The 27,545-nt window shown below is 35.9% G+C and overlaps 1 protein-coding gene across 1 annotated transcript; it reads right to left on the reverse strand.

Annotated features, from left to right (window-relative positions):
* Positions 1-730: 730 nt before the first annotated feature.
* Positions 731-27,334, reverse strand: LOC306866047 (phosphatidylinositol transfer protein beta isoform-like). The gene is made up of 11 exons (XM_079411012.1): positions 27,278-27,334; positions 20,398-20,428; positions 17,585-17,730; positions 17,239-17,330; positions 16,727-16,734; positions 15,192-15,266; positions 15,011-15,094; positions 12,264-12,341; positions 11,043-11,153; positions 9,514-9,636; positions 731-3,283 (listed from the first exon to the last, which is right to left on the reverse strand). The coding sequence occupies exons 1-11, from the start codon at positions 27,295-27,297 to the stop codon at positions 3,233-3,235; spliced, it is 819 nt and encodes a 272-aa protein (XP_079267138.1). The 5' UTR covers positions 27,298-27,334; the 3' UTR covers positions 731-3,232.
* Between the last annotated feature and the right edge of the window lie 211 nt (positions 27,335-27,545).

Genomic DNA, 27,545 nt, shown 5'->3' on the forward strand with positions numbered 1-27,545 from the left:
CAGATGCATGAAACAGGCTTCATTTTCAAGCTGTGACGAATGGCAGCCAGAGATAATGAATGTGTCTTCAGGGTTAATTTCCTGTAAGTAACCGGTGATTGTGATGTATTTTTAGAACTCACTGCTGCAGCATGGGTCAAATTATTTATCTTAACAACAAAAGCTTTTTAATGAATGGTAATTACAAAATTGTAGAAATAAAAACCCTTATACTACAACCTAGACTGTGTCCTGCAAACCCACTACGGTGTGATACAACCACTACTGAAAGGTTTTATGGTGAAATGTAAGTGGCCATTTATTGATAGGTATGACTGAAGAAATTAAACTAATAAAAGGATAATAAATGGAAAGCCATAAGTCTTATTTTGTAGGTCCCTCTGGTCTTTATATGAAATAGTTACCTGTTTCTTTGGCAAAGCGGAACAGTGCCACCTAGTGCTTCTGCCAGGAACAAACACTGATGAGAACTAGGAGAAATTCACATTAGACATTTGTGACCACAAATTACAGATGCAGAAATAAAATAAAGCATTTAAGATCCTTCAGACTAATATTTTATTATTATTGAATTAGGATATTTAATCCTAAAAATCACCTTTCAATGATTTTCCAGACCTAAATACTTAATTTTAAAATGACCTGATGCTTACAGGTTTTCTGTCGACTTGAATCTAAAGGGAACACATTAAAAGCACAGTGAAAATAAAACTCAAAATAAAAGACCAAGCATGACTGGTGTCGAAATTTATTAGATATACTGTTAAATTTATAACCAATTCAAAAGCTGCAGGAAAAAAACAAACAAAAAAACTAAATAAATCACACCATTGTACATTCACTGATATTTCCCCTGATTTTCAAACAAACAATCAGAAAGACAGAAAAACAGCATTGTGTAATTCCCCAAGAAAAAAACCCCCCAGTAGATTCTCCAAGTGCGAAGTTATGCTTCGATTGCAATATGATTCATTCATTATATCTGAAACCCTTGCCCATCCCAGTCCCCGCTAGCCTAAAAGCCATGTATGTGTACAAAAGTAAACCACATGATCCGTGACACTCAAAACAGTATGTCAGAACAGACGTCAGTGCACTGATTGCTCAATTATGAACTAGAGAACATACGAAAAAGCAAGAATCAAAACCTGACTTCCTCCCATCCGGATCTGAGAAGAGGAACACAGGTACGTGACAACGTCTTCTTGATTGCCATAAAGGTGCCGCTGAAGCCGAACCTGACGGGTTGCATGATTGCGTGAACATTCGTGGACCTTGAAATGAGAGGGACGTTAAGAAACAAAAACCGCAAACCAAGAAGAAACGTGTTGTACTATTTGTAAACTATCACAAATGTGCAATTCTAACTATAGACAAATCGCAATGCGACAGGATTGTACGTTTCAACGCAGACATCAGGCACTGGTTTGCGTGCGACTGCGCAAACTCCGGCCGTCAGCTGTCCATGAAAGCCCAACTATTAAAACTAATGCACTGGCCACAATATATGATAAAAATCCGATCGGTCTCCTCTCGACCGGGACAGAGAACCGTACATGTTAAAAACCTGTTACTAATAAACGAGAAGACAAAACGGCCCTGCACTGCGGGTCAAGTACAAACAGCAGACTCTTTTTGCTAGGCTGGATGATCTGAGCTGGTGCAGGACGGCCAGAGACGAGGAGGACTGCGACTCTGACCTGGTACGATATAGAAACTATACAAATATCAAGCTCTTTAAAATGCATTTATAAAGTTCTCCTCTTTGTCCTAAGCGTCTGTTGAGGCATCTACGCACACATTCAGGTGCAGAGCTCAGGGTTCCCACACGTTCTGATCGATCATTTCGCAGAGATTGCAATATTCCCTATACAAATATATAAATTTATGCCTTATGATTTCATTAAAAAAAGGTTTTGGGGACAGCATGTCGATTGTAGAAAATTTCAGGTTGTCCGTTTTTGTTAAAAAAGCAAAAATAATGCAGGGCTGGTCAATAAAGACTCAAGTGCACACTAAAACCATGAGACTTGTGCACTAGAATCTCTTACTGCCTGTGTCTGTGTAGTGACACCGAATTTAAATCTGTCGTCATGACAACGCCAGTAACATTTGCATAATATGTGCAAGGATTCCAGAAAGCAGTCACTGTTAGCATGTCAGTAACCAGAGTATCATCCACCTGGAAAAGTAGTTACAGCTCAGAAACGGCAATTTAGATTTACAACTTTAGAGATCAAATACAAGAATCATCACACTTCAGCTTTTAAACGTCAACGTGGTTTACGTGCATTGCAACTTTGATAGTGAAATGACGATTTTTGCTTTTCTTTTTAAAATTTTGTTATAATTTACGGAGGTAAATTATTTTATGCATGCAAGCTTGTTATGAACTAAAAAAAAAATCTGGAAATCACTATGTTCCCTGATATCCAGGATTTTCCAAGACCGTGGGAACCCTGAGAGCGTTACAGGTAGATTAGCGATATAAAAGCACTTTGCCTGTCCTAAAGCAACTCTAAAAATAAGAAAAAGCAGCAGCAGCGATTTGCTCTGGTAATTAGTCTGGATTTTGGTGAGGAGAACCTGAAGAGTCCTGAGGGGTTACGTCACGAGAAGTGTCTTAAGAACATGAAGACCCTCTCAAAAACATGCCTGAGCTCATGCAAAAGCCACTTGCGGAAAAGGTTTTGCGAGGTGGACGTGTTTTTTTGCACAAATGTGCATGCCGTGCAGTAGCATCACAAATTTTACTTAGAAAGGCAGGACTACGCTGATACAAAATGACAATCCACTAATTAAAATGTGATTAGGATTTTAAAAGGAACCAAAAGAAGTGCTTCATCTGGGGGAAACACTAAAAACAGACAAGAAAATAAAGATCTGAATCATTACAAACAGATAAAACCAAACAAAAACAAAGAATTGGTCCGATGCCTTCCAAAATTAAGTCGTTTTGTTTCTGAAATAGAATAACACAATCATACAGCAATACTCTGATGTTTCTAACAAAGTGGTAAAAGCCACAGGATCAACCTGCGTGAATCTAAAAACAAGTCGAGCGTGATGCGTGTCCACCCTGTCGGCAGGTGTGGGAGTACAGTACTACTGATCACTGTGTCATTCTGCAGTCTGCTGGTGGAGGATGGCGGTGCCGCCACTGGCCGGTTTGGTTGGATGCGGTGATGTCTTTTGTCAAGTGTCGTCGTGGTTGGATTCTTGAAGTTTAGCCTCATTGTTCGTGAGCAGCACTGGTGCCTCGAACCTGACCAGTTTTACGAAGCTATGAGAATGGGAGAGTAAAACAGTGACCATTAAGAACATGGAAAAAAAAAACATCATTCAACCAGCTTTTTCAATGCATGTTTGAAGCCAGCTGAATCATTCCACATTTTTGTCCTAACCAGGTAAGAAATGATGCAGTGACCTATCGTGTCGTGTGACGAGCTCTACGATGCTAATTCAAGTTTTGGTGCATTTAGATGGTTGCTTAGTTTCAACTGGTTGCATATAACATCATATATTCTTAAGAAAATGCATGCTGTTTGTCTACAGTGGTGTTAATGCTAACTAAAATGAAAACTACTCCAAATTATTTGTGCTAATTGAAACATAGCTGAAATAAAATGCAAATACTAGATTAAAAACTTAATCATAGTTGGGAAATGTTGGTAACTGTACAATAAGGTAAATTGTTAAGTTCACTCAGTTAATGCATCAGCTAAAATTAGCAATATATATAGCATTTATTATTTTGTTAAAAAAAATAAAATTAATTGTTTAGGTTAGTTCACAGTGCATTAACTAATGCTAACAGATAAAAATTGATTAAAAAATATTTTAAATATATATGTGTGTGTTTAAATTAACACTAAAATTAAAAAAGCTGCGTGTTAACAATTGAAACTACTGTAAAGCATTACTAAAATATCACCTTGGCAATTAATAAAATTACGAAATTATTAGTACTTAAAACAAGTATTAATAAAATTAAGACTGAAATAAAATGTTTACACTAAATAAATATTAAACATTAAATAAATATTAAAAAAATAAACTAATAAATATGCCAAAAGCAAATAACAATCACTAAAACGTTAAAATTAAAATGAAGAAATCCAAAAATCAAATTAATAAATAATATAACAGTTCATAAATAATACTAAAATAACATGGTTACTAAGGGTATTACATTTTTGACACATTTCTAGGTGGTTTCTTACTGACTTCTGACATACTATCTAGAGACTTGAGGGTGAACTCGACTTATTACATCAGTTTTTCATCTACAAGATGAAAATTATAAGTCTGATCAACTACAAACAAGATGCAAGATGATTTGAGGAATCACAAACAATGAAGGGCGATTAACATTAACGTTTAATACGGGGTTTGTTTGAATGAATAACACCAAGTATGACTAACACTAATAGCGCCTTAGTAAACGCCACTAATTAGGCTGGATATTGTCGCATCGCTGCAGCACAAAGTTTTCATCGTTCCTGGTTAGGACACCGTGTGAATTCAAGAAACGGCAGGCAGTTTTTTCACACTTACACGTGTACAAACTCACATTCACTCAAATCAAAGAGAGCAGAAACACACACGCACATGTGTAGAGTACAAACATACTCTGGAAAAAATCAACAAACACAAAAAGCGCTGATTAGAAACCAAGAACACAGCACAAAGCAGCAGCAATGGGGCGATGAGGAGAAATGAGAAATGAAGAAAGGGAAGAAAAAAAAAAAAACAAGATTGGGCAGAGACGCTTGGAAAGAGCGGCTGAGGAGAGTCTCATCTCTTCCAGATCGTTTTACGGCAGAGCCAAGCGCAGAGGGAGGGAGAATAACACAAATATGAAGCGGCTGTACTCCGTTCTGACTCTCAACAGACGCTGAATTTCTCTCTTGAGAAGAAAGTCTATAAAATCACTTCATAACTGCCTTACAGACGCTGCAAGATCAACAAGATTCGAGCAGACGAAAACCACACGACCAATACCAAAATAAAGGAATATTTCACCCAGAAATGAAAGTTGTGTCATCCTTTATAGTTCCAAACCTGCACGAGTTGCTTTCTTCTGTGGAAGCCCAAAGAAAGGTTCAGCAGAACGTCCAGATGTTTGTTTGAAAGTATATAATGGCTGTCAAACTCGCAAAAATTCTGTAATAGTAGTCCATACAACCCTTGCACTATATTATATGTATAAGTCATAGTCAAATGATACTTTTTATGTGATGAAATAACTTGTCTGAAACATTTCCTACATGCAAAAAAGTAAGATTGTTTTTTTTTTTTATGGGAATCAAGCTACCTTTAAGAACGTTTTTAACCAAGAAATAGTTTTTTTTTTATTGTATTGACATTTTCATAATGAAAAATTATAACCAAGTTCCACAACTGAAATGCAAAATTAAAATTATATATAATTTTTAATATATATATATATATATATATATATATATATATATATATATATATATATATATATATATAAAATTAAATTATATATAATTTTTTATAATTAAAAATTTTATATATATATAAATTTGTTTTAATGGGAATCAAACTACAAGTAAAAAAAAAAAAAAAAAAAAAAAGGGAAAAAAAATTTTTTTTTTTTTTTTTGCATTTTGAAATTTTCCTAAGAATGAAACAAAGTTTCAAACCTACAGTGCAATCCAATGATTAAAATAAACAGGGGTGCAAACTCGTCAGGGGTGAAAAAGGTGACAAACTAAGCCTTACGCGGTAATCACCATTTATACTGGAATATCATAATTTACAGCAGATACAAATGCATTCTGTCCTGCTCTACAGGGAACTTAATTTAGCTAGCTACAAACAGGCTAATTAAACCACCAACATAGTCCAATTACTTCAAAAATAAGTTGCTTGCCGTTAGCTTGTTCCTGCACGTTTTACGTAGCCTCTGGAAATATGGAGAGTTGCCTGCAGGGTCTAAAAGTTAGGCTTCAGGAGTGAGATTGGTCAGATGAGGGAAACAACATTAAGGTAAGTCAATCAGAGGCAGAGTAGGACGGGTCCATTTCTTTGCCAACAGGGGAAAAAAATGCTGCAGGTGACTTTTTATTTTATTTTTATTTTTTTACAGTCTATGGACGTGACAGATGACTCGCAGATACGACGACACCCCCCACAAGTTTGCACCCCTGATAAAATCAAATAATAAAATCAAATAAATTGATTTCGTTCACACAAAGCTATCTTATGGTTTCAGAAGACTTAAAATACAGCACATAAGTCAAACTATTTTTCACAGCTTGATAGCCTGTGGCCACTGTGTGCTCTAATTGTATGGAAAACAAGCGTGGAGATTCTTCAAAAACATCTCCATGGAAGAAAGTCAGTCATACGGGTTTGGAACGACATGATGGCATTTTATTTTTGTATGCACCAACCCTTCAGGACGAGAACACTGGAAAAGAAAAAGATGGCCATTGCAGCTGCTCCTGTAAACATCGCAACCTGCCTCCATTTAGAGAGAAGATCAACAACTCGACAGAAGAACGCTGCTTTTGGAAGCTACAGGCATTGGCCACCACACTTGCTTTAAACATCAAGAACACCTCAAAAAACCCTCTTTTACCTTTCAACTGGAGTCTAAAACCATTAGAACTTGCAGATGAGGCTTTTTCAAGGAGCTGCAAACACCTGCTTTCAATTTGTGCTGTTGAGGCACTATTTTCCTCTGGCCTGAGCGAACGCTATTTGGCGGTTCAGCCAAGAGTTTGTCTGAAATGACTAACACTTTAACTCAGGTTACATTCGTCCACCCGTCAGCTGAGAGGAGAACACCAGACGAAAAGTTAGTTGTGGTTAGCTGAAATGGAGGCAGTGAAGTGATTGGTTAGTGGGTGGCGGCGGATGAAAAGAACGTGAGAAAGAATGAGCGAGGGAGCGGCCGCCTTTCCTCCCACACCACTTACAGAGTCTCTCCACCTGCCTCGTGTTACTAAAAAGGTTTCGGCTACTCTTCGGCCGCCTTCGTGCCTCGTACAGACCCCTTTTGACGCATCTAGAAACAAAACATGCCGTTAGGTGCAATCTTACCACTTGCTGACGTCCAGCTGGAAGGAAAATGTTATGAAACATCAAAATAGGCAATAACACAACATGAAAAGCATATTTCAGGGAATCTCGGTTAGAAATAGCCAAGTCATTTTTTATAGGATTCAACCTACCTCGGCAAGGCAAGTTTATTTACATAGCACATTTTAAACACAATGGTAATACAAGGTTGTTGTACCCTTGTAAACTAATTTAAAAACACTTAATTTCGGTACCACCTTGATATGGACTTAAAATTGAAAAAAAAAAATCTTAACATTTACTGAACCTTCCTGAAAAATCTTAACATTTAAATGATTTTTTAAATATATTTGAGATATTATCTTAAAATAGTTTAAATATAAAAAAGTTATTATTTATTCCCATTACAAGCTACTGATTAAAAATAGGCTTTCTTTTCTTTATTTTAGGGAGAAATGTGATGCATTTATAACTGCTTTTGCGAGAGTCACCCATTTAACGGCTGACTGTCAGCAAAGAGGCAATGAATGGGTTAACGTTGACAATCCTCACTGGAAACATATTCACCATCATTTCCATAAAAGAGGTTTTGAAAAAATATATACCCTGGAAGGTTTCTGTAAAGCACGGCAAAGCCAAAGTAAACTTAATTCGTCAAATATTAGTCCAAATACATACTTTCTGCTTGGAAACTGGATAGTGGAGGTGTAAAAAAACTTGTTTGCTTAATATAAAGTTTTACTACATGTACTGCTTGTTTTATTAATGCCAGCCTTTACAACTGAAGGCAATTACAGATGAACTGGTTAGGAGAAAGATATAACTCGTAACGTGACTGATGGGTTGACGGTTAAGGAGTCACTTTATTGGTCTTGGCCAACGTTCGCTTCAGAATAAAACTAATAAGCGACTACGCCTTCGGGATTTGGATGAGAATGTACTGATCGATATTTCCCAGGCAGTGAGGAGTTTGTGGTTTTCCTTGGCTGCATGCTGAAAGCGATCACAGAGCGTGTCAGAGTTTGGAGAGACTGTGTGCCGTTGGATTGTCATATTTACTGGGTAGAGGAAAGAATCTGGGCCAAATACTATACACTTGAGCTGGGGCACGTTCAACAAAAACACACAACTGAAAATAGAGAATGAGTGCGCTGCCAACGGTGACCAGCGGGGAAAAAACCCAATATAGCTCAAATCTGTAACCCCTTCAATAACGTCCAGAAGCCGGATTACATTCAGCGACTACTATTTTACGTCTACAGTCAAATAATGACCCCTGGTGCTAATATCACAGGTACTAATGTTTTATTCCGCTTATAAACGCCCATATTACGCTGTAAAATCTGTCCAGATGTGCACTGAAGGCTGTTGATGTACAGACTGTAAATGTATATTACGAATACAGTGTTTCTCAATAGTGTTTTTATATTTTTAATGACAAGTGACTAAATAAAACTAAAGCTTTCTACATGATTTCTTTACCAAAACTTTGCATACAAAAGTTGCACACAACAGCAATTGCATTCAACTAGTGTTCTCAATTTCAAATGGAAATGAATCAACTATTTTAGCCTCAATAATCTGGACAACTCGCTTGTTATCTTTATATAGAATAGACTTAATCCAGGGTTATTAAAGTTATCTGAACTATAACCATAAAAAAAAAAAAAAAAAAAAAAAAAAGTTAACTGAAATGAAAAAAACAACCTTTATTTCATTTCAGTTAGCAATGTTTTTTTTAATGGTTATAGTTCAGATAACTGTAATAACCCTTTTTTTTCATATTTTATTTCAGCTAGTTACCAAAGCAACTCTCAAAGTGGCCACATGCATCTAATTTTCTTTGTTTACCTTGAAGTAATATTTTTTTTAATAAAAAAAATAAATGCAATTTAAAAAGTGAATAAAAACCTACATAGACATTAAAAAAAATAATAAAAATGACTACCAAAATTACTAAACTTTTAACAAAAATGAAAGTGAAAAATTATAAAAAATAAAATTTAAAATATTTCCAAACCCTATAATACTAAAACAACACTGTAGGGAACTAAAATGTATTTATTATTTAAAATTTAAGTTGGAACGGCAATGATAATCGCTCAATGAACCTAATTCAACTATTTGTGGCAAGTCATTATTTTCAAAACGAGAAGTAGTTTTATTTAAAAGCAATTTTAAACTAGTTTGAGGGGTTTGTGACATTTAAATCAGCCTAATTATTATTTTTTTTAATTATAGCAATTCCATATTCTGATACTAAAAGCACAGAAATGAACCCTTTGACCCTTAAAAACCATTCATAAATGGACCAAAAAAAAAAAAAGTGGAAAGAACAGCTTTTCATGATCTGGACTGCTGGGAATAAGGAGGTCTGCCAAGGATGGGTGGGAACAAATGCAATTGAGGAAAATATTCATGCTTCAGACCATAATTCTGTGCAAATGTCATTCTCACCTCCTCCAGCTCTCGCTGCGTCTCCTCCTCCATCCGGCGGATGTCTTCCATGGTGAGCTCCACCCATCTGTCAATCCAACAGAAGAGCTGACGGTGGAAGTTGGTGAAGATTCTCTTCTCTTGCTGCAAGTGCAGATAAAATACAGTCTGTTACTGCAAAGCATTGTGAGATGGGAAAAAAAATAAAAATCTCATTGAAACTTGAGAGGCATTACTTGAGGTTTGATGTCAATGAAGAGACACATAGGAAATGTTTTATATCGCTAGCATCATATCTGGCACAGCGCCTCGCAATTGTCAATGCAATGCAATGTAAGGCAAGGCAAGTTTATTTATATAGCACATTTCATACACAATGGCAATTCAAAGTGCTTTACATGAAAGTAAAAGTAAAAAAAATTATAATATTGATCACAGCAATAAAAATGAGTTGAAAAAAAAAAGAGAAAAAAAATTGTAATAATAAAAACTTAAAAAGAAATACTCAAGCTTTGTTCAAACTCTTCCACACTAAGTGAGCGGAAAAAAACCTTCCAAAACACCTATTCCACTACTTTACCCCCTACTTACTTTGACCATCATATCTGACCTATTCGCTAAAACTCAGGGCGTGCCCCTGTCTGTAATGATAGAGCGATTCCCGACTAGAACCTCCCTTCTAGTGTCTCACATTCTCTCAGTATTTATACCTTCAAATGCACTATTTGCCTCTATGGCTCTTAGTGCCTTAGAGAATGCGTTTTGTCCCCCCCACCCCGGACTGTGTGCACTCTTATGTGCACTCGTACACCTTTACACTTACAGGTGTACCTAAATTATGACACCAGCAGAAGAAAAGCACGTCTGAGTGAGTCCATCGCTCTCCCCCTCGCGCACTCCCTCCGCTTACAGACAGTCCCTAACCAGAAACCAAACAAATAGAACTCAGAGGTGCTAATTTAAACTGATTAACCAACACACTTGTCTTTCTTTGCCCACATTCTCTTTACCATCACTGCACTTACTTTAGCCTTCAGTTTAAACTTTTAGAATGATATAAAATTTATTTACATTTAAAAATTAGGATAGAAAGTTAAGAATAGAAAATGATTATCACAGCAATAAAAACAAGGAAAATTACATAAAATGACAGTACAGTGCAGTCAGTTCAGACGTAGCACAGTGCTCATTCAACAAATGCACAGCTAAACAGACGAGTTTTGAGTCTGGATTTAAATGTGGCTAATGTTTTAGCACATCTGATCTCTTCTGGAAGCTGGTTCCAACTGCGGGCGACATAATAGCTAAAAGCAGACTCCTCTTGTTTTGTGTGAACCCTTGGTGTTTCTAACTGACTCAGTCCTAATGATCTGAGTGTAATGATGTAGTGTAGTGTCATTTTTGGAGCATGACAGCATCACATGGGTGTGAAAAGGGGCACTTTGGACTGCTAAATATCTCTTTTTGTGTCCTGTATGCGTTTAAAAAAAACATAAGGGAGAAAAAAATATACAGTTCGGGTGTCGATATGAACGGGTGTCGTTTCTTACTTTGTGGATGAAGTTTTCTATTTTGGTTTGAAGGCCCCACCACTTGAACTTGACGGTGACTAGTTTGTACGCACACATACGAGGGGCATCCGGCTTAGCCAAGAGCTCTTTCTGTTTGGGGAGAAATCACACATGGGCTTCATTTGGAACTGAATTAACAAACAAAAACCTCAAAAGTCAATTGATTAAAGGGGTCATATGATGCGATTTCAAGTTTTCCTTTCTCTTTGGAGTGTTCTCAAAACCAAAGAGATATTCTTTAATCAAAGTTAAGACTCTGCCATGCCCCCCTAAAACAGCTCATTCAAACACGCTCCCACATCAAGATGTGGAAATATTTGCGTAATGCCACCCAAATATTCACACAAAGAAAGGCGGCGTGGTTTCAGTAACCGCAGTAGTGTTGACTGGGAGATGCTGTGTGTTTCTAGGTGAAAGCAAAAGCACTTTATTTGTCCTTCCGAAAGTAGATGCATTTAGGAATCATTAAGATAACTTACAACAGAACAGCAACACATTTTATGGACGACCGTTTCGTGAACCTAGGAGACGAGGTAATACAGACTTTACAATCTGGCGCTTCTGAATCAGCCACTGTATGTTTTGTTATTCGTTTAACTATTTGCTATTGACTGTTCAAATGCGGAAATTTGCGAGTTGTGTGTGTGTAAATGTGTGTGTGTGTGTGTGTGTGTGTGTGTGTGTGTGAGAGAGAGAGAGAGAGAGAGCGTCACAGCGCAGCATCGTTTGTGTGTGTGTGCATGTGTGAGAGGGAGAAACGGTCACACAATCGCGGCTTGTGTGCAAACACATATGAGCTTCACTGTGTCTGTCACGCGACTGTTCCCCTCTCGGGCTTGAACTGATGGTAAAACTAAGGACATTACCATCTTTCTTTACTATAATTTTGAAAGCTGAAGCTGGCAATTATGAAAAGGGGCGTTACATTTCCGACGCTGCTTGTGGTGTTCGGCTAATCACAATGCACTGTGTCAGCTGGCCAATCAGAGCAGACTGCACTTGTCGGAAGGAGAGACTTTGTAGAAAACTAAGCGTTTGAGAGAGGCGGGGCATAGAGGACTTACAATAATGTACAGTATTTGAAAAATAATGTGTTTTTTGAACAATAAAACGTCAACATTTTCTGTTACACCAAATACACAAAATAATGATCTTTAAAAAAAGCATCATATGACCCCTTAAACTAATACAGCCACTCACCTTCCAGTCCGGTCCTAAAGGTCCCCGGCCTGTTTTCTCTGATTGAAAGATTGCTGGGTCCTCATCCTGTTTATAATCCTGCAAGAACAACAACTGGGTCACTTATGTTTTCTTTAGGGTTAATATTTGCCCAGGTTAAGTCAGCTTAGACGCAATTTCAGAGATTGATATTTTATTTTGATAAAAACTATAAAATCAAAACATTTTAATTTATTACCAATTACCAGGAAAATTCAGAAATTCTGATTTCATGTTAACACTGCTGTCAAATACTTTCAAAGTAGCTAAAGCCTGCTTAAACAGTTGCTAGATGACGCCATGGAAATCATACCATATTTGCATGCATATATATATTTATTCAGTGTATATGCAAAATAGAAAATAGTTATTTTAAATTGTAATAATATTTCACAATATTTCTGTTTTTACTATATTTTTAATTAAATAAAAACAGCATAAGGGAGCCTAAAAGACTTCATTCAAAAACATTTTAAAAAATTACAAACTTTTGTCCGGTGTGCATGTGAAATGATCCCTCAAGAGGTGCTAGACTTGTAGTTAGCTTTGGGTGTGTGTGAGAATAGAAATACATGAATAAGTGAATTAATGAATGAATAAATAAATATAGTGTTAAATGATCCCTTAAGAGAGTCGCTAGATTTATGGCGAGATTAAAAAGTTCAAAAGTCTAGGGTCAGTAAGATAGCTTTTACTGTAAATTTCATATACTATAAATCATAACGATCACTCAGAGAGTTGCTTGATTTGTCAGTAGGTGCTTTAAAAAAAATAAGTTGCTAAAGGTGTCTGAAAAGATACAATAAACGTTATCTTAAAAAAACACCTTCCCACCACCTCCAGTTTGGGAATTCCCATCATTTCCGTCTTTTCACACTAGTGCGCACACTCGCACGCCTTTTAATCTCTCAAACCTCGGCGCTGAGTACCGTGAACATATGGGAATAAGGATTAACCTGAACCAGGACTGATCCACTTAACTAATTAAAGATATGAAGCATAAAAGCGCTGGGGCCTGGGAGGAGCAGTCACTTCAGCGCCCCTCTACAATGAGCCGGTCAGCAGGAGATGAAGAGGAGCAGATAACCAACACACTCCTGTTAGTCAACACACCACGACGCTGGACTCCAGTCAAACGGACGTAGCTGTATTCATGCACTCGGCACAGAGCCAGAATGAGGTCACATGGAAACGTATTTGGATTTATTCAAAGCAGCTGATGTTTGACGCAGTGTGCGTGTCTGCTAGTACACGGCACCGGCAGCTAGTTTGTTTGATCTTGAGGCTTGAGTTTTTAGTAGCAATGTCTACAACTTCAAACAGACCAGATTGTGCAGTAAACTCAGCCACTTACATCAGGTTCAGGTCTCCCCACAGTAGAGAAAGATAAGAAGCTGCCTTCTTGGTAAACTATTGAACCTCGAGTAATGCAGGTTAGAAGGGCAATGGTCCACACGCTCTAATGTCATGTCACCCTAATCAGTCTTATGTAACACGCCGGCTAAAGGCTGTATCATAAGTCACACACTAGCCAGCTTAAACAGTATGCGGGATAAGTATTAGCATGTCCCAAATCACAGCACACTGGAAACAGTCGGCAAAAAGAGTGGTTTCTGGTGGATCTTTAATGTGCATGTTTTTAGGCTAACACTGACTGTGCTACAGAAGGAGGAATTTGTGACATTGTGACTTGTTTGTATGAACTAATCAATAGATACACTAATACGTACAAGCAAACAAACAGCATGCAACAAAGGGGTTTGTTGTACTAAGACAATTTTATGACATGGTAATATAATAAATAGTGCGGTGCTGTCTTGCTACAAAGTACATGCACTACTGTTTAAAAGTATGGGGTCAGCAAGATTTTTAATGCTTTTGAGTTTCTTCCGCTTACCAAGACTGCATTTGATTAACTGTTTTCTATTTGAATGTATTGTAAAATGTAATTTATTCCTGTGATGCAAAGCAGAATTTTCAGCATCATTCAGCTCCAGTCTTCAGTGTAACATGACATTTCAGAAATCATTCTAATATGCTGATTTGCTGCTCAATAAATATTTCTAAGTAGTATCAATGTTGAAAACAGTTGTGCTGCATCATATTTTGTGGAAACTGTGATACATTTTACTTTTCAGGATTTTTTGATGAATAGAAATTTCAAAGGAACAGCATTTTTTAAAATAGAAACTTTTGTAAAATTTTAAATGTCTTTACTGACACTTCAATTTAACGCATCCTGAATTTCTTTCCAAAAAAATAAAATAAAAAAATAATCTTACTGACCTCAGATTTTTTTTGGAGAGACTATTACGTAAAATATTAAACTAAGTGGATAAATCAGATTTTGCCAGTTTGAGATAATCTGCAGCAGCCGATAAGCATTTACGCATGAGCGATTAACAGAAGCACAATGGTTGAACACTAAATGAGCCTCAAATAGTTCCAATGGTCTCATTTAATGAGTGATTTTATCCAAAAAGGACTCACAAATGAGGAACATCACACCAAAACCTCCGATGCAAAAACAGCTTAATGCATTTGCAGCAGAGGGAGGGGTTATGCAAATTAGTTACACGTGTTGGATATCAATAGTCCATGTTTGAGGGCCAGCTGACAACAGGATGACCAGCAGGGATGGACTTTAAGCTTTATATTCAAAGTGGGTACACAAAGAATGTGTGCAAATGAGATCAGAACATCGCTAGACTGATGTATAGTGAACTCACTCCAGGTTCAACCTGAGACCGATCGGCTATATCGATATGCACGACTTCCACCGCCTTCCATGTGGTGGGATCCAGATCATGTACCTGTAATTGGGCACAAACAAACAAAAAACATATCGGCTTGAGCATGAGATTACAGATGCTTTCAAAACATCAAAAAACAAAGAAACGTCTCACTCACATTTTCTAAAGAGCCCGTGTCAGGTTTATGCCATGTTTCAATTTTAATCATGAAGTCATCTTTCATGTATTCATTCTGAGGAGAAGATGCAGTGATGTTTACATTCATGAAACACGGTTTTATCACAACAGCAGCATGAGTTCACTTTAAACTGTGGTTTAACAGCACATGCAATGCAAATATGTTTCTAAAGAGTAATCTGAGGTCCAAGTTTAGAGCGGTCCAAACCGCATGTTTTTAAACTGGCTTTAATGCTGGAGGGAACGAGTTCCTAGAAAACAAGAAGTAAATAGGCTGTACTCCAAGTTCTAGGTAAACTGTCATTATAATTGGTGTGCTGAACTAAAATAAACACGTATACAGAGGTCCCAAAATATATTCGGACACTTGAAGGAATAGTTCAGCCAAAAATGAAAACTTGCTAAAAAATGTCCTCACCCTCAGGCCATCCAAGATGTAGAGGAGTTTGTTTGTTCATGGGAACAGATTTGGAGAAATTTGCTATTACATCACTTGCTGACCAATGGATCCTCTACAGTGAATGGGTGCCGTCAGAATGAGAGTCCAAACAGCTGAAAAAACAACACAATCCACACCACTCCAGTCCATCAATTAACATCTTGGGAACCGAAAAGATGTGTCTGTAAAAAACTAATCCATTATTACGTTTTAATTACGCGTTTCATTATTAGCGTTTTAATTTGAAACATCACTGAAAAATTAGTCCATTAAAGTCCATCTCCTGTTGTCCTCCCATATCAAAATCCACAAACATATTTGTTTAGGATTTTTTGGACTGTTTTCACTTATAAACGGTGCTTGGTCTGTGCATATTTCTCTCCTGATTCAGACGAGAAAACTTGTTCGTTGAAGAAAGCAATATTATGGATAGAGGACTACCCATAATATTGGGCCAGCAATAGTTTGAAGTTAAAAATGTCTTGATGGATTGCTTTCTAACAAACATGCAGCTTTTGGCTTCAGAAGACATTAATTGATGGACTGGAGTGGTGTGGATTACTTGTGGATTATTGTGATGTTTTTATCAGCTGTTTGGACTCATTCTGACGGCACCCATTCACTGCAGAGGATCCAAATCTGTTCCAGTGAAGAAACAAACTCATATGCATCTTGAATGGCCTGAGGGTGAGTACATCTTCACCAAATTTTCTTTTTTGGCTGAACTATTCCTTTAAACCACACTTAGAAGTATGAGTGTCATCGCATACGATGACAAAATAATTATTTATCAAACTGAAAGACGGCATATGTGCATTTTACAAACAAAGGTTTTGACATAAACAAGTAACAATGACATGCAGATACAGACACTTAATCTGATGCAACGACATTCACACACTTACAAGCATGTCTGAATTGTTTATAAGGTCAGTGTGTCAATTCACACGCTTAGAATCAATTAAATGTCTGACTCGATCAAAAACAACTTTTCCAAGCTGCAGGCACTTCATAATAAATGATCATGCACTAAAGTTTAGTGAACAGTCATGATGACAGCTAGTGTTTGTACTTACAGTCACAACTGAGGAGAATGGAGCAGCATGCAAAAATAAAAGAAGAAAAATAATCAGGTGACACAAATAAACCATTCATATTTCCACTGTCAAAACAGACCAAAACAAATGAGGCCCAAAACATACTCCGAGTAGAAGAATGCAAACTGTTACAGCTACGAAATATGTCAGAGGTCAATTCATAATGCAAGTCAAGTACGCACTGCCTTCTTAGTGTATCAGCCACTATGAGTCTCAGTCATTTAACCAACTTAACGCTTGCTGAAAACAGCAGGGTTTAGCTAGGCCTGCTTTGGTTGAGTATTCATGTCTGCGTTTGCATTCTTGCAGAGTATGTTTCCGGCCTAATTCTTTACCAAACGGCACATGTGAGAACTTTGTGAAACAATCAAAAAACACTGTATACACATGACGTCTGTTCCAATATGTAATTCATTACATATTGTCATATGCAATAAAAACATGATAGTGACGGATTGTGTGGTATAACGGATGAAAAGGTTTCCACTCACTCGTGCGGCAGTATGGATAAGCATTCCAGGCCTTTTCATGGAAAACTAACGCCCCCTCCGGTGCGATCATCTTCACAAAGCCTGGCACTTTACTGGATGAACGCAAAACACAAGAGTAATGAAGCAAAGCCCGAGTAATTATTTACAGCTTCGAGTTAAGTTGAATGGTTTGTCATCTGATAATGTGCTGCAAAACACTTGAGATGCGTCACATCTGACAATACTAAACCGTAGGTGGCGTTAGAATCAAGAATTAAAAACATTTCTGCAATTACAGAAAATTGATAAAACTATTAAAGTTTGGTGAAGTCATCTTGGCGTACAGAATAAAGAGACTAATTTTTACCTCTTTAAGTGGTAGATTTTGTGTGTGTATTGTCCCTTCTCGCCTTCCTTCTCATAGGGTTCATTCTTGAGCACTTCAATGCCCTCTCCTCCACCCGTCTCGTTTTTGCTGGCCTCAGCCACCGAGAAAAGCTGCCCGACTTGATACTGCAATGGCAGAGAGAAAACGGTGAGTTTTGATAGATCAGATGGTAAGCAATGATGCAACCACACTTAAAACTCAATACCAAATCAAAGGTGCCTATTGACCTCTCTAGTTTAGTTCAGGTCTATTATAGTTAACTAAAACCATAAAAAAGTTTTTTTTTTATAGTTTTCTTTAATATTTTGAATGTTTTATATATATTTCAACTTTAAAGTTTTAGTAATTTTGTTCCATGTTTTTGTCATTTTTAGTAGCTTCTTTTTTCTATACTTCAAGTCATTTTTATTACATTGATCTTAGTACAAGTGAACCTTAATCAAAATGAGAAATGTTGCCTTAAACTAGCTGAAATATTTTTTTTATATTTGTATTATATTATTTATTAAAAATTTAATTATATGAATATTTATAGAAACGCTTATTTTATTTCAAGTAATGATTTTTATTATTATTATTTTAGTTCCAGGTTAACTATAATAACCTTGGTGGTTACCTGAAATAAAATATACATTAACTAAAAAAACATTTTATTTAAGCTAGCTGTCAAGGCAACATTTTTATTTAGTTTAATTTGATGTACTACTAAAACTGAAATAAAAATAGAAACTATCTAGAAAACTAGATGGGGGAAAAAAAAAAAACTCACTTTAAAATTAAAATGAGAAATATAAAAAACTATTTCAGAATATGAATAAAAACTATAATAGTATCTCTCTGATGCTAAAATAAGATTGGTTTCATCCGTGTCTTTGAGGTCATCTTTATGCTAGTGCACTCTTAAAAAGTCCTCTTGAAAAAACAGATTTTAATCTTAAAAATATATATTTTTTAATTTATTTATTTTATCTTATCACTTAAAATTAGTACTAGTGGATCTCACATGCATGAATACACAAATCCTACAGACTTCATACAGGAAACTCACTCAGATCAGCATCTGTGGAATTAAACAGCTCTCGTATAATTAAAATACGTCCCTTCCAGCAGTTCCAGATATGAAGACAAAGCTTTGCATTGTGTGACTGATTGATGCCTTAGAGAAATTATAGTAAAACCACTTTTACAAAGGCAAACAGGGAACTGATGTAGATGTATGCATGAATAGTTAAGCTAGGCTTTAGAACAGGGTTATTACAGGTAACTAAAACCATAAAATGTGTTAGTTTAACGATGTACTAAAATGAAAGGTGAAATAAAAGCTATATATTTATTTATTTATATTTAGCAGATGCTTTTATCCAAAGCGACTTACAAACGAAGACAATAGAAGCAATCAAAATCAACAAAAGAGCAATGATATGCAAGAGCTATAACAAGTCTCAGTTAGCTTAATGCAGTCACGTAGCACGTATAAATATATAATAAAAAGAAAACAGATAGCATAGAAAAAGAATAGAACAAGCTAGTGTTAGAGGCCTTTTTTGCTTTTGTTAATTGTATAATAAATAAAAAGAAAAAAACATGGAATACAAAAAGATTAGAAAAACTAGGTGTTACTTATATATATATATATATAAAATGCTAAAAATTACAACAAAATGACTAAAAATTAACAAATTTACATGAAAACGGAAAGTACATAAATTTTAAAACAATTAAAAAATATTGTAATAGTATCTTTATGATACTAAAATAACACTGCTAGACATTTAAAAAATAAAAAATTACATAACTAAATTTGAATTGTGACTAAAATTAAAATGAAAAATACAAAATACAAAGAACAACCATCTAATTTCAAAATATATATTTACACGCATTCAAGTGTCTTCCACCATCTTGGATTTATTTTCCCACTTAGCTTGTTGCAATGTAAAAGTGATGCGTGCAACCACATTTATTAATTTTTTTTTTTAGCTGACGCTTTTATCCAAAGCGACTTACAACTGCTATATATGTCAGAGGTCGCACGCCTCTGGAGCAACTAGGGGTTAAGTGTCTTGCTCAGGGACACATTGGTGTCTCACAGTGGATTCGAACCCGGGTCTCTCACACCAAAGGCATGTGTCTTATCCACTGCGCCATCACCACCCCTGCATGTTATGGCATCAACCATGATGCCATAACATGCATGCACTGCAGGCAGCTCACTAAGTTTTGGAACAGAGCCCTAGAGTGTGTTTTTCTGAAAGAGGATCCTTGTATCACATAAGGCGACATCTGCAACTCAGATCACTTAAAAACAGTCTGCTTGACAGCTGTCAGGCTGCAAAAGGACTTCTGACTATACGTTGCATGCTACGAATCAACGGCATCCTAAATGCAAAATATCAAACAATGTCAATCAAGCAAGCATCAAGTTTGCTTCTCTCAGAACAGCACGAGACTCAAATGTTCCCCGAGGGCGAGCGTGTTCTACATGCATGACATGCTTTATCTTGTCCTTGTTGCTCTGATCAAATACTCAACGTGTCAGACGAGTTCAAAACGTTGAGGTTTTATGCGATTGTTGTGATGTTGAACTCTAGAAAAATGTTTCAGATGGAGCCGTCTGACTCTACTTATGCTGCTAATAGAACTAATAACCCATCAGCATTATTAAACCACAGGAAATGAGTCTCTGCTGGTTTTCAAGGTCAAAGTGATGCTGCGCATTTACAGTCCATTTTTAACTTATTAGGACTTGGGGTGGGGGGATAGGAGCGTAAAAAAAAAAAACAATTACTCACCTCTTCCACAGAGCATGGCAAGACCACACGACTGAAAGAAAAGAAAAAACAAGAACAATTATTAAAAATAATAAAGATTACAGAAAAGTCATTTTACACACATAAAATGCAGTTAAAAGATAACACATTCCACCACTGATATATTAATAAGACACTTTTGTTTATTTTCGTGGCTGTTTTATTTTTTTTCAGTGCAATGCCAAAAAAACAATACATTACTGAAACAAATTTCTTGTTTGCTCTCACTAAATGTTATTAATATTATAAATATGAATGTATTAGTTTAAAACATTTATTTATTAAATATACATAGAACAAATAGATTTATTAATATTATAAAATATACATATATAAATAAACACACAGATTTAAACAACCATTTATGACATATTGTATTATATTATATAAAAGCCCAGAAATGCTGATGATTTCAAACTAGTGATCGACCGATATTGATTTTTTATAACCGATACCGATACCAATTATTTGCATGTCTATGTGCCCGATAACCGATATGCAGAACCGATATTTATTTACTGTTATAAAGTAAATAAATGACTGCGTGAAGTAAGTCCATACTTCACTTTGGTTTTTCCTCCTTTCAGTCATCTTAACAAAAAATGTTTTGAGAATTAGCAGTCTTTCACGCAGGGCTCTAGACTCATTCTTCCCACTGATCTCACTTTTGCGCACAAACACATAATTTGGTTGCAATTTGTTTTTTGTTTTTGCTACAACATTTGATTAATCAATGCATGCTGATGAACTTTTATCATAGTTTATAGTTATATGGTAACGAAAGTTTTCAACATTCAACTCGTTCTTTTTCATCTGTATTATTATTTGTGATTTAAATTTTGTGAACAGGAATTCCTTTTTTCCTGCGCTTTTTACTTTCAAATTTGCGATCTTGGTGTCACATTTTACAAGAAAAGATCATTGTCTGTTTTGCTTATATCTATACACCTTTAACTTTTTAAGACTAAAACAAAAGATGGATTCATTGTTATTCTTAATTAAAAAGCACAACAACAATAAAACAGTACGTTGACAATGACAAACTCTTACATAACATTTATCAACAAAAACGAATAAGACGAGGCATGGCACAGGACACATCACATGCTGTACTATATACCTAGTATATTACAGAATGTTTAGCAAACTCTGAGGAAGCAAATAAATATTAATATATATATTTTTTTAATTAAGGAAAGCCTCCATAGCATAACCTGAGGTAAACAGCAAAGATAACAAGCTTCTCAAAACGAAAACAAAAAGAAAAGTAAAACTAAACTGGCTGTAGCTGACAGGAGTTTTTTCTACAAGAATACCACCACGTTCACCTTCTCTGGTTTAAGAAGCGGTCTTTTACTTTAGTTTGAAAACAAATCCATCCGTTGCGCTCCATCCGCGACGCGCACCTTCACGCTCGTGCTGACGCGGCGAGTATAAACCAGGCTCTACCCACTAAGCGCTCGGCTGAAAGCACCTCTCTTCACGTGATCAGTGAAATCTGACTCCTGCTATAATGTGCTGCGGCTGGCAGCGCGCGCTGTATGAAGCAGACGCTTTGGAGCAGCGCAAACTTGGCACTCGTACAAATGCGACCACGTCAAATTTTAACTCGCAAACAATTACCATTTTGGTCGCAGTCTAGAGCCCTGTCATGTTCAATTTAATCTTCGTATTACAACAATAAAAAACATTTTATTTATAAAAAGCTTTAGCAGCAACACTAATATTAGCAGTAAGCAAAATTAACATAGAAAGTCTAATGTTTTCAAATGGAGAAAATAAAGGAAAGGAGTCATATCAACTTCCATTTTTAACTACAGTTTTAGTAGGTTTATAAGCTGTTTAATAGGATAAAGAGTGAAGAATAATTCACTGGATAATGTTAATTCACGGAATAATATTCTCTGGAATATTGGAATATAACAAGCATTGTATTTTATTTCATTTCTCAACTGGCATGCTCTAAATTATGCTGCTGACAGCGCGGTTTAATATGCCTTTACACAGAACTATAGGCTACTCAAACTAATAAATATAGATATAGATAATTATAGATAAATATAGATAATAAATAATTAATTTCCATAGAGTTGTATTAATTTAGATGTTTATAAACGAAATAATGGTTATATAGTAAGTGTTAATACAATTTAGGGTGCTTCAAAAAAGTGAATCTTGTTAAAAGTTACATGCGGTGGCCGTGCTGAGCATTTCTTGAGCATCAACCCGCTGAGTGAACTGCAATATGAAAGCGGCTTCACGAGACTAATGATGAGCATATAGACAACAGAGAGAGAATTACATTCAATGCTTTTCTTTCTAACATGCAATCATTCATGGCTGTATTATTTAATTCATGCAAAGTTGCGTCTTTATTGGGAGAGGACTCGACGGATTATCTATGTGACTCCGACTTCACGAGACTAATAGACCACAGAGAGAATTAAATTCAGCGCTTTTATTTCCACCATGTGCTAATTCATGGCTGTGTTATTTCAGGCAAAGTTATAGCCTATCTTTATAGGGACAGGGCTTGACAGAGTATCTTATTTATCATATTTCTTAGAGCTAAGTTGCATTTAAACTATATAGCAGGCATTTATGTAATACATCTAATTTGTGCATTAATGCCTGTAATATTAAATAGTTTACTAACTACAGCAAATCAAGTACCTGCAGGCCATTGCTGTCTTGTCTCCCCTCAGATGCGCTGCAATTGCGATCCTGCGCGCAATTCTGAAAACGTCCACAAGATGGCGGTGTTTATCGGGGAATCCGATATTACAAAACCGATATTCGATTATGGAAAAATGCTTAAATATCGGGAAAAATATCGGTAAATCGATGTATCGGTCGATCTCTATTTCAAACGGTGTAAAATATCAGATGAATAATCAGCCTGGGTGATTTAGATGTCTGTCTATCACTTGCAGTGAACAACCAATTTCAATAGTTGATGCTGATCCCAATATACAAAGACAATGCACACAAAATACAATTTAATTACAGTAAATGACATTTTGGGGGATTTTGAAAGCAGAATTGTAGAAAAGACAGTAACGTATGGGTGAGAAAAGGGAAATGAGATCAGCACATGATCCAGTTCAAAAGCAAACCTGGTTTCCTGTGAGCTACCAGCTCTTCTACGAGCATGTGCACAAGACACTGCTGCAAAACACGCACAAATAATCATCCTCGACAATGCATTGTTCTATTACAACACAGGGCTCGCAAAATAGCTAGCCCGACGTCTCGGGGCTATTGTGTTTTCCAGTCGGGCTACCAAAATATATCACTGCCCTGCCCAACGGGCTACCTTAAATACAGGGCTCCCACGCAATGTTCCCTCTAAGCTGCTTCTTCCACCAAGGCCGCTCAAAAGAAATAAAGTACCTTTATAAAGCCATTTGATTGAATGTCGCCAGTAAAAGGGAAAGAATAGCAATGCTCGGGCAAACCGCTATAGAGCTGATGTCACGACAGAGTTAGGTGAATGCGGTTTACAGGTTTCATAGAAAGAGAACGATACACCAAATGAAACTCAATACTTCAATGGTTGAAGTGCGCTCAACACGAGAGCCAACGCAAATGCAATGACATGTGAAATAAAACGTCCTCATGTATTAAAGAAGAGTGGCTTGATTAAGTGCTGGAAATAGCGGAGGATGGGCAAAGAACGGTAATAAAACTCTGAAAGATGTACAATCACACACAAGAGTATTGTACAAACTGCACCTCATATTGATGTTTAGACAGCTATAGAAGAATTCATTGTTCACGTTTTTTATTTAACTTACAGATCTCAGCTTAAGTTTTGCTTCAGTTTCTATTCTATTCTATCAGTTGAAATAGTTTGTTTTGATCATATATGGTAGGCCTATATTATAGATTCAAAAACAAGATCAGTTATTTATCAGGTTTTTGACTGAGTCTCTTGCTCATCAAGGCTGTATTCATTTAAAAAATACAGAAAAAACAGTGATATAGTGAAATATTATTGCAATTTTTAATATTGGTTTCCTATTTTAATACCTATACTTTAAGATAGCATTTATTCCTGTGATCAAAGCTGAATTTTCAGCATCATTACTCCAGTCTTCAGAAATCATTCTAATATGCTGATTTATTATCAGTGTTGAATCTGTTGTGCTGCTTTTTTGGAACCTGTTATTTTTTCTTTGATTAATAAAAAGTTTAAAAGAACTTTTATTCAAAATGGAAATATTTTCTAGCAATAGAAGTCTTCACTATCAATTTTATCCATTTAACACATCCTTGCTGAATAAAGCTTATTTAACTTTCTTTAAACTTTTTTTAAAGTATCTTTAAAAAAAAAGAAAGAAAAAAAATTCTGACCCCAAAATTTTGAATAGTTTATATTGTAACACAAAATCTCTATTTTGACTAAGCACTGTTCTTTTGAACTTTTTACATTTTAAAAAAAAAATTCAGGTCCCAAAAAAAGCAGTATAACTGTTTCCAACATTGATTAAAAATCAGTATATTAGAGTGACTTCTAAATGATCATGTGACTCTGAAAATACTGCTTTGCTTCACAGGAGTTAATTAAATTTTAAAATATATTAAAATAGAACACATTTTTTAAATTGCAATAATATTTCACAATATTATTTTGTGAAATAATATTCAGTATTTTTTATCAAATAGATACAGCCTTGATCTAGCCTTGAACTGCAGTGTATTGTACAGTAAAAATTATTTCTCAGGTAACCTAAAATGCACATCATTTAGTTACATCAAGGGTCAAATCAAATATAAATAGCACATTAAAGTTAAAAGTTACACACTTTATTTGTGTGCGTGCTGTACAGGTCTGGTATAAAGAATGCTTTTGCTCAGGTGTCCAAAATGTCCGTCCAATAGAGAGAAGTTTTGCTCAGCAAGAAAAAAAAAGAGGGAACATTGCTCCCACAGGTCCTTAAATTTGATGCAACTAAATTGAAGAGTTTTTATGGTTTATAAATACGTTAAATTGTATAAAAAATAATTTTTAAAATTGCCTTAAACAGATTTTTAAGAATTCTACAGATACCTTGTAAATAGTCAAATAAAACTCTTTCCTTTATTCGTTGATATTTGTGTATTGAAAATGTTTTTGATTGACATTTATGGTCTTTATTTTATTTGGGCTAGTTAAATTAATTTTCGGGCTACCAAAATCTGAAGAGTACCTGCCCGAAGGTCTACCAGGGATTTAGAAATTTTGCGAGCCCTGCTACAAGTAATGATAATTCCTACTGTAAGGTAAGCTTTTATCCATTTATAAACAACATTCATTGCTCATCTTGAGAGCTCTTTGGAAGCTTGATTTGACACATGAACATTAAATAATGTGTAAAAGATGCATTAGACAAAACCATGTGGAGACGACAATAACTTTGCTCAATAACATCCTTCGACCGTCCATCTATTAAAGGTCAAGTCCCTGCTATATGAGCCAATCCTGAAAATAATGAAATGATCCATTTACAGACAGGGCAGGCGAAACACTACAGATTTCATTCATTTAAACAGTCATCTTAAAGGAAAACCGACATCATTTTCTATATTACTCAACATTTTCTCAATACAGAAACTCCCCTGTAAACCTCAAGAGGCTAAAATGTTCTCCTATCCACAGAATGACTCAGAAATCCAGAGGTCTTGCGACATACTTAGTTTTTCTAGTACATTTGACCATTTAAACCTAGCAGAGACACACTGGAAACTTTGGCAGTGAGTTTTCCGGAATAAAACTCATGCAAAAGTGTTGCATTGCTGCTCAACGTGACTAGGATCGCTCACATTTGCATTCTCTTGCAAACCTAAAGGGTGGAGTCCAAACCTTCAGAGAAGGTTAAAAGGTGCTGGATTTCATAAAGTGGCACATTGTGACATAATCTTGATCCGATCTCTCAGATTAAAGGCTATACAGCTACTGTTTTCAGGCATGTCATGTCCTGAGCAACAGATGAGAACCTAATTAAAATGTGATAACTAGATCCCTAGAGAACAGAAAGATAAAACCTGGAAGGAAACAAGAACAGGTTGGAAATTAATGACTGCAGGCCCATATAAACGGGAGTCACATCAAAGAATGTCTAAAACAGAAAATGTCTAAAAATAGCCAACTCACACGAGTGAATATAATTAGATTAAACGATAAACAAGGCGAACCAAACGTGTTGTCAAGCCAGAGGATAATTTATCATCAGCATTAAACACTTTTCAATTACAAAGACCAACCTGCTACCATTAACAGGTTGAAAAACATCAACTTTAAGTTTATTTAAATGATAAACTAAATTAGTATGATATAGTACGTCGGCAATATTTCTAAAGTAATTGTTGAGATATAATCTGAAAAGTTTTACTCAAAAGTTGCTGAACTGTTAAGCGGTTTTGCTGTCATTAATAATGCCTCACTTAAGTTACATAAACCGGCAAAAGAATAAAAATCACTAAACAGCGCGTTTTTACTATAAAGTGACACCTTTGTGATAAAATAAATCCTCTAACGTCAAAGTCAGACACTATCTGAGAACATAAGATGGTATAAATCAATGACTATTTCGTTATCTCAGTCAGATTTGGTGGCGTTTAATCTTAACGGCTAATAACTAACAGCTAATAGCATCGCGTGCTAACGCACCTCTCGTTGAAAATGAATGGCGAGTGGTTTCGCTTAGCCTAGCATGCTAACGCGGCTAAAGCTGGGCCTCATTCGCGAGCCGGTGCCTCGTCCAACTCCCGGGACCCTCCAAAAGTGGTCAAGAACCAGCAAATACACATTTTCTATTTGTAATTCGTAAGCAAATAAAATGTTTGGCTGGAAAGGTGGAAAAACAAGACTTGCACTTACTATTCCTTGATGAGCACCATCTTCTTCACACCGGTTACGGCTGCGCGCAGGCCTGCCGACGTCACAAGCCACGTGATTCCGCCCCACACAGCCGGTGATGCGCTTTAGATTCAGACAGGATGTACAGAGTCATAAACCACTGAGCTTTTGAAAGTGTTTCTGGGATTTAATTCATGCAATTGATCTATTCCTTACAAAAAGTAACGTACTAGCTCATACCATATGATATGAAAAACTACACAAATGAAGAGGGACAAATTATATTTAA

This window comes from Barbus barbus (genome assembly GCF_936440315.1).
Source record: "Barbus barbus genome assembly, chromosome: 47".
In the NCBI taxonomy this organism is placed as follows: Eukaryota; Metazoa; Chordata; class Actinopteri; order Cypriniformes; family Cyprinidae; genus Barbus; species Barbus barbus.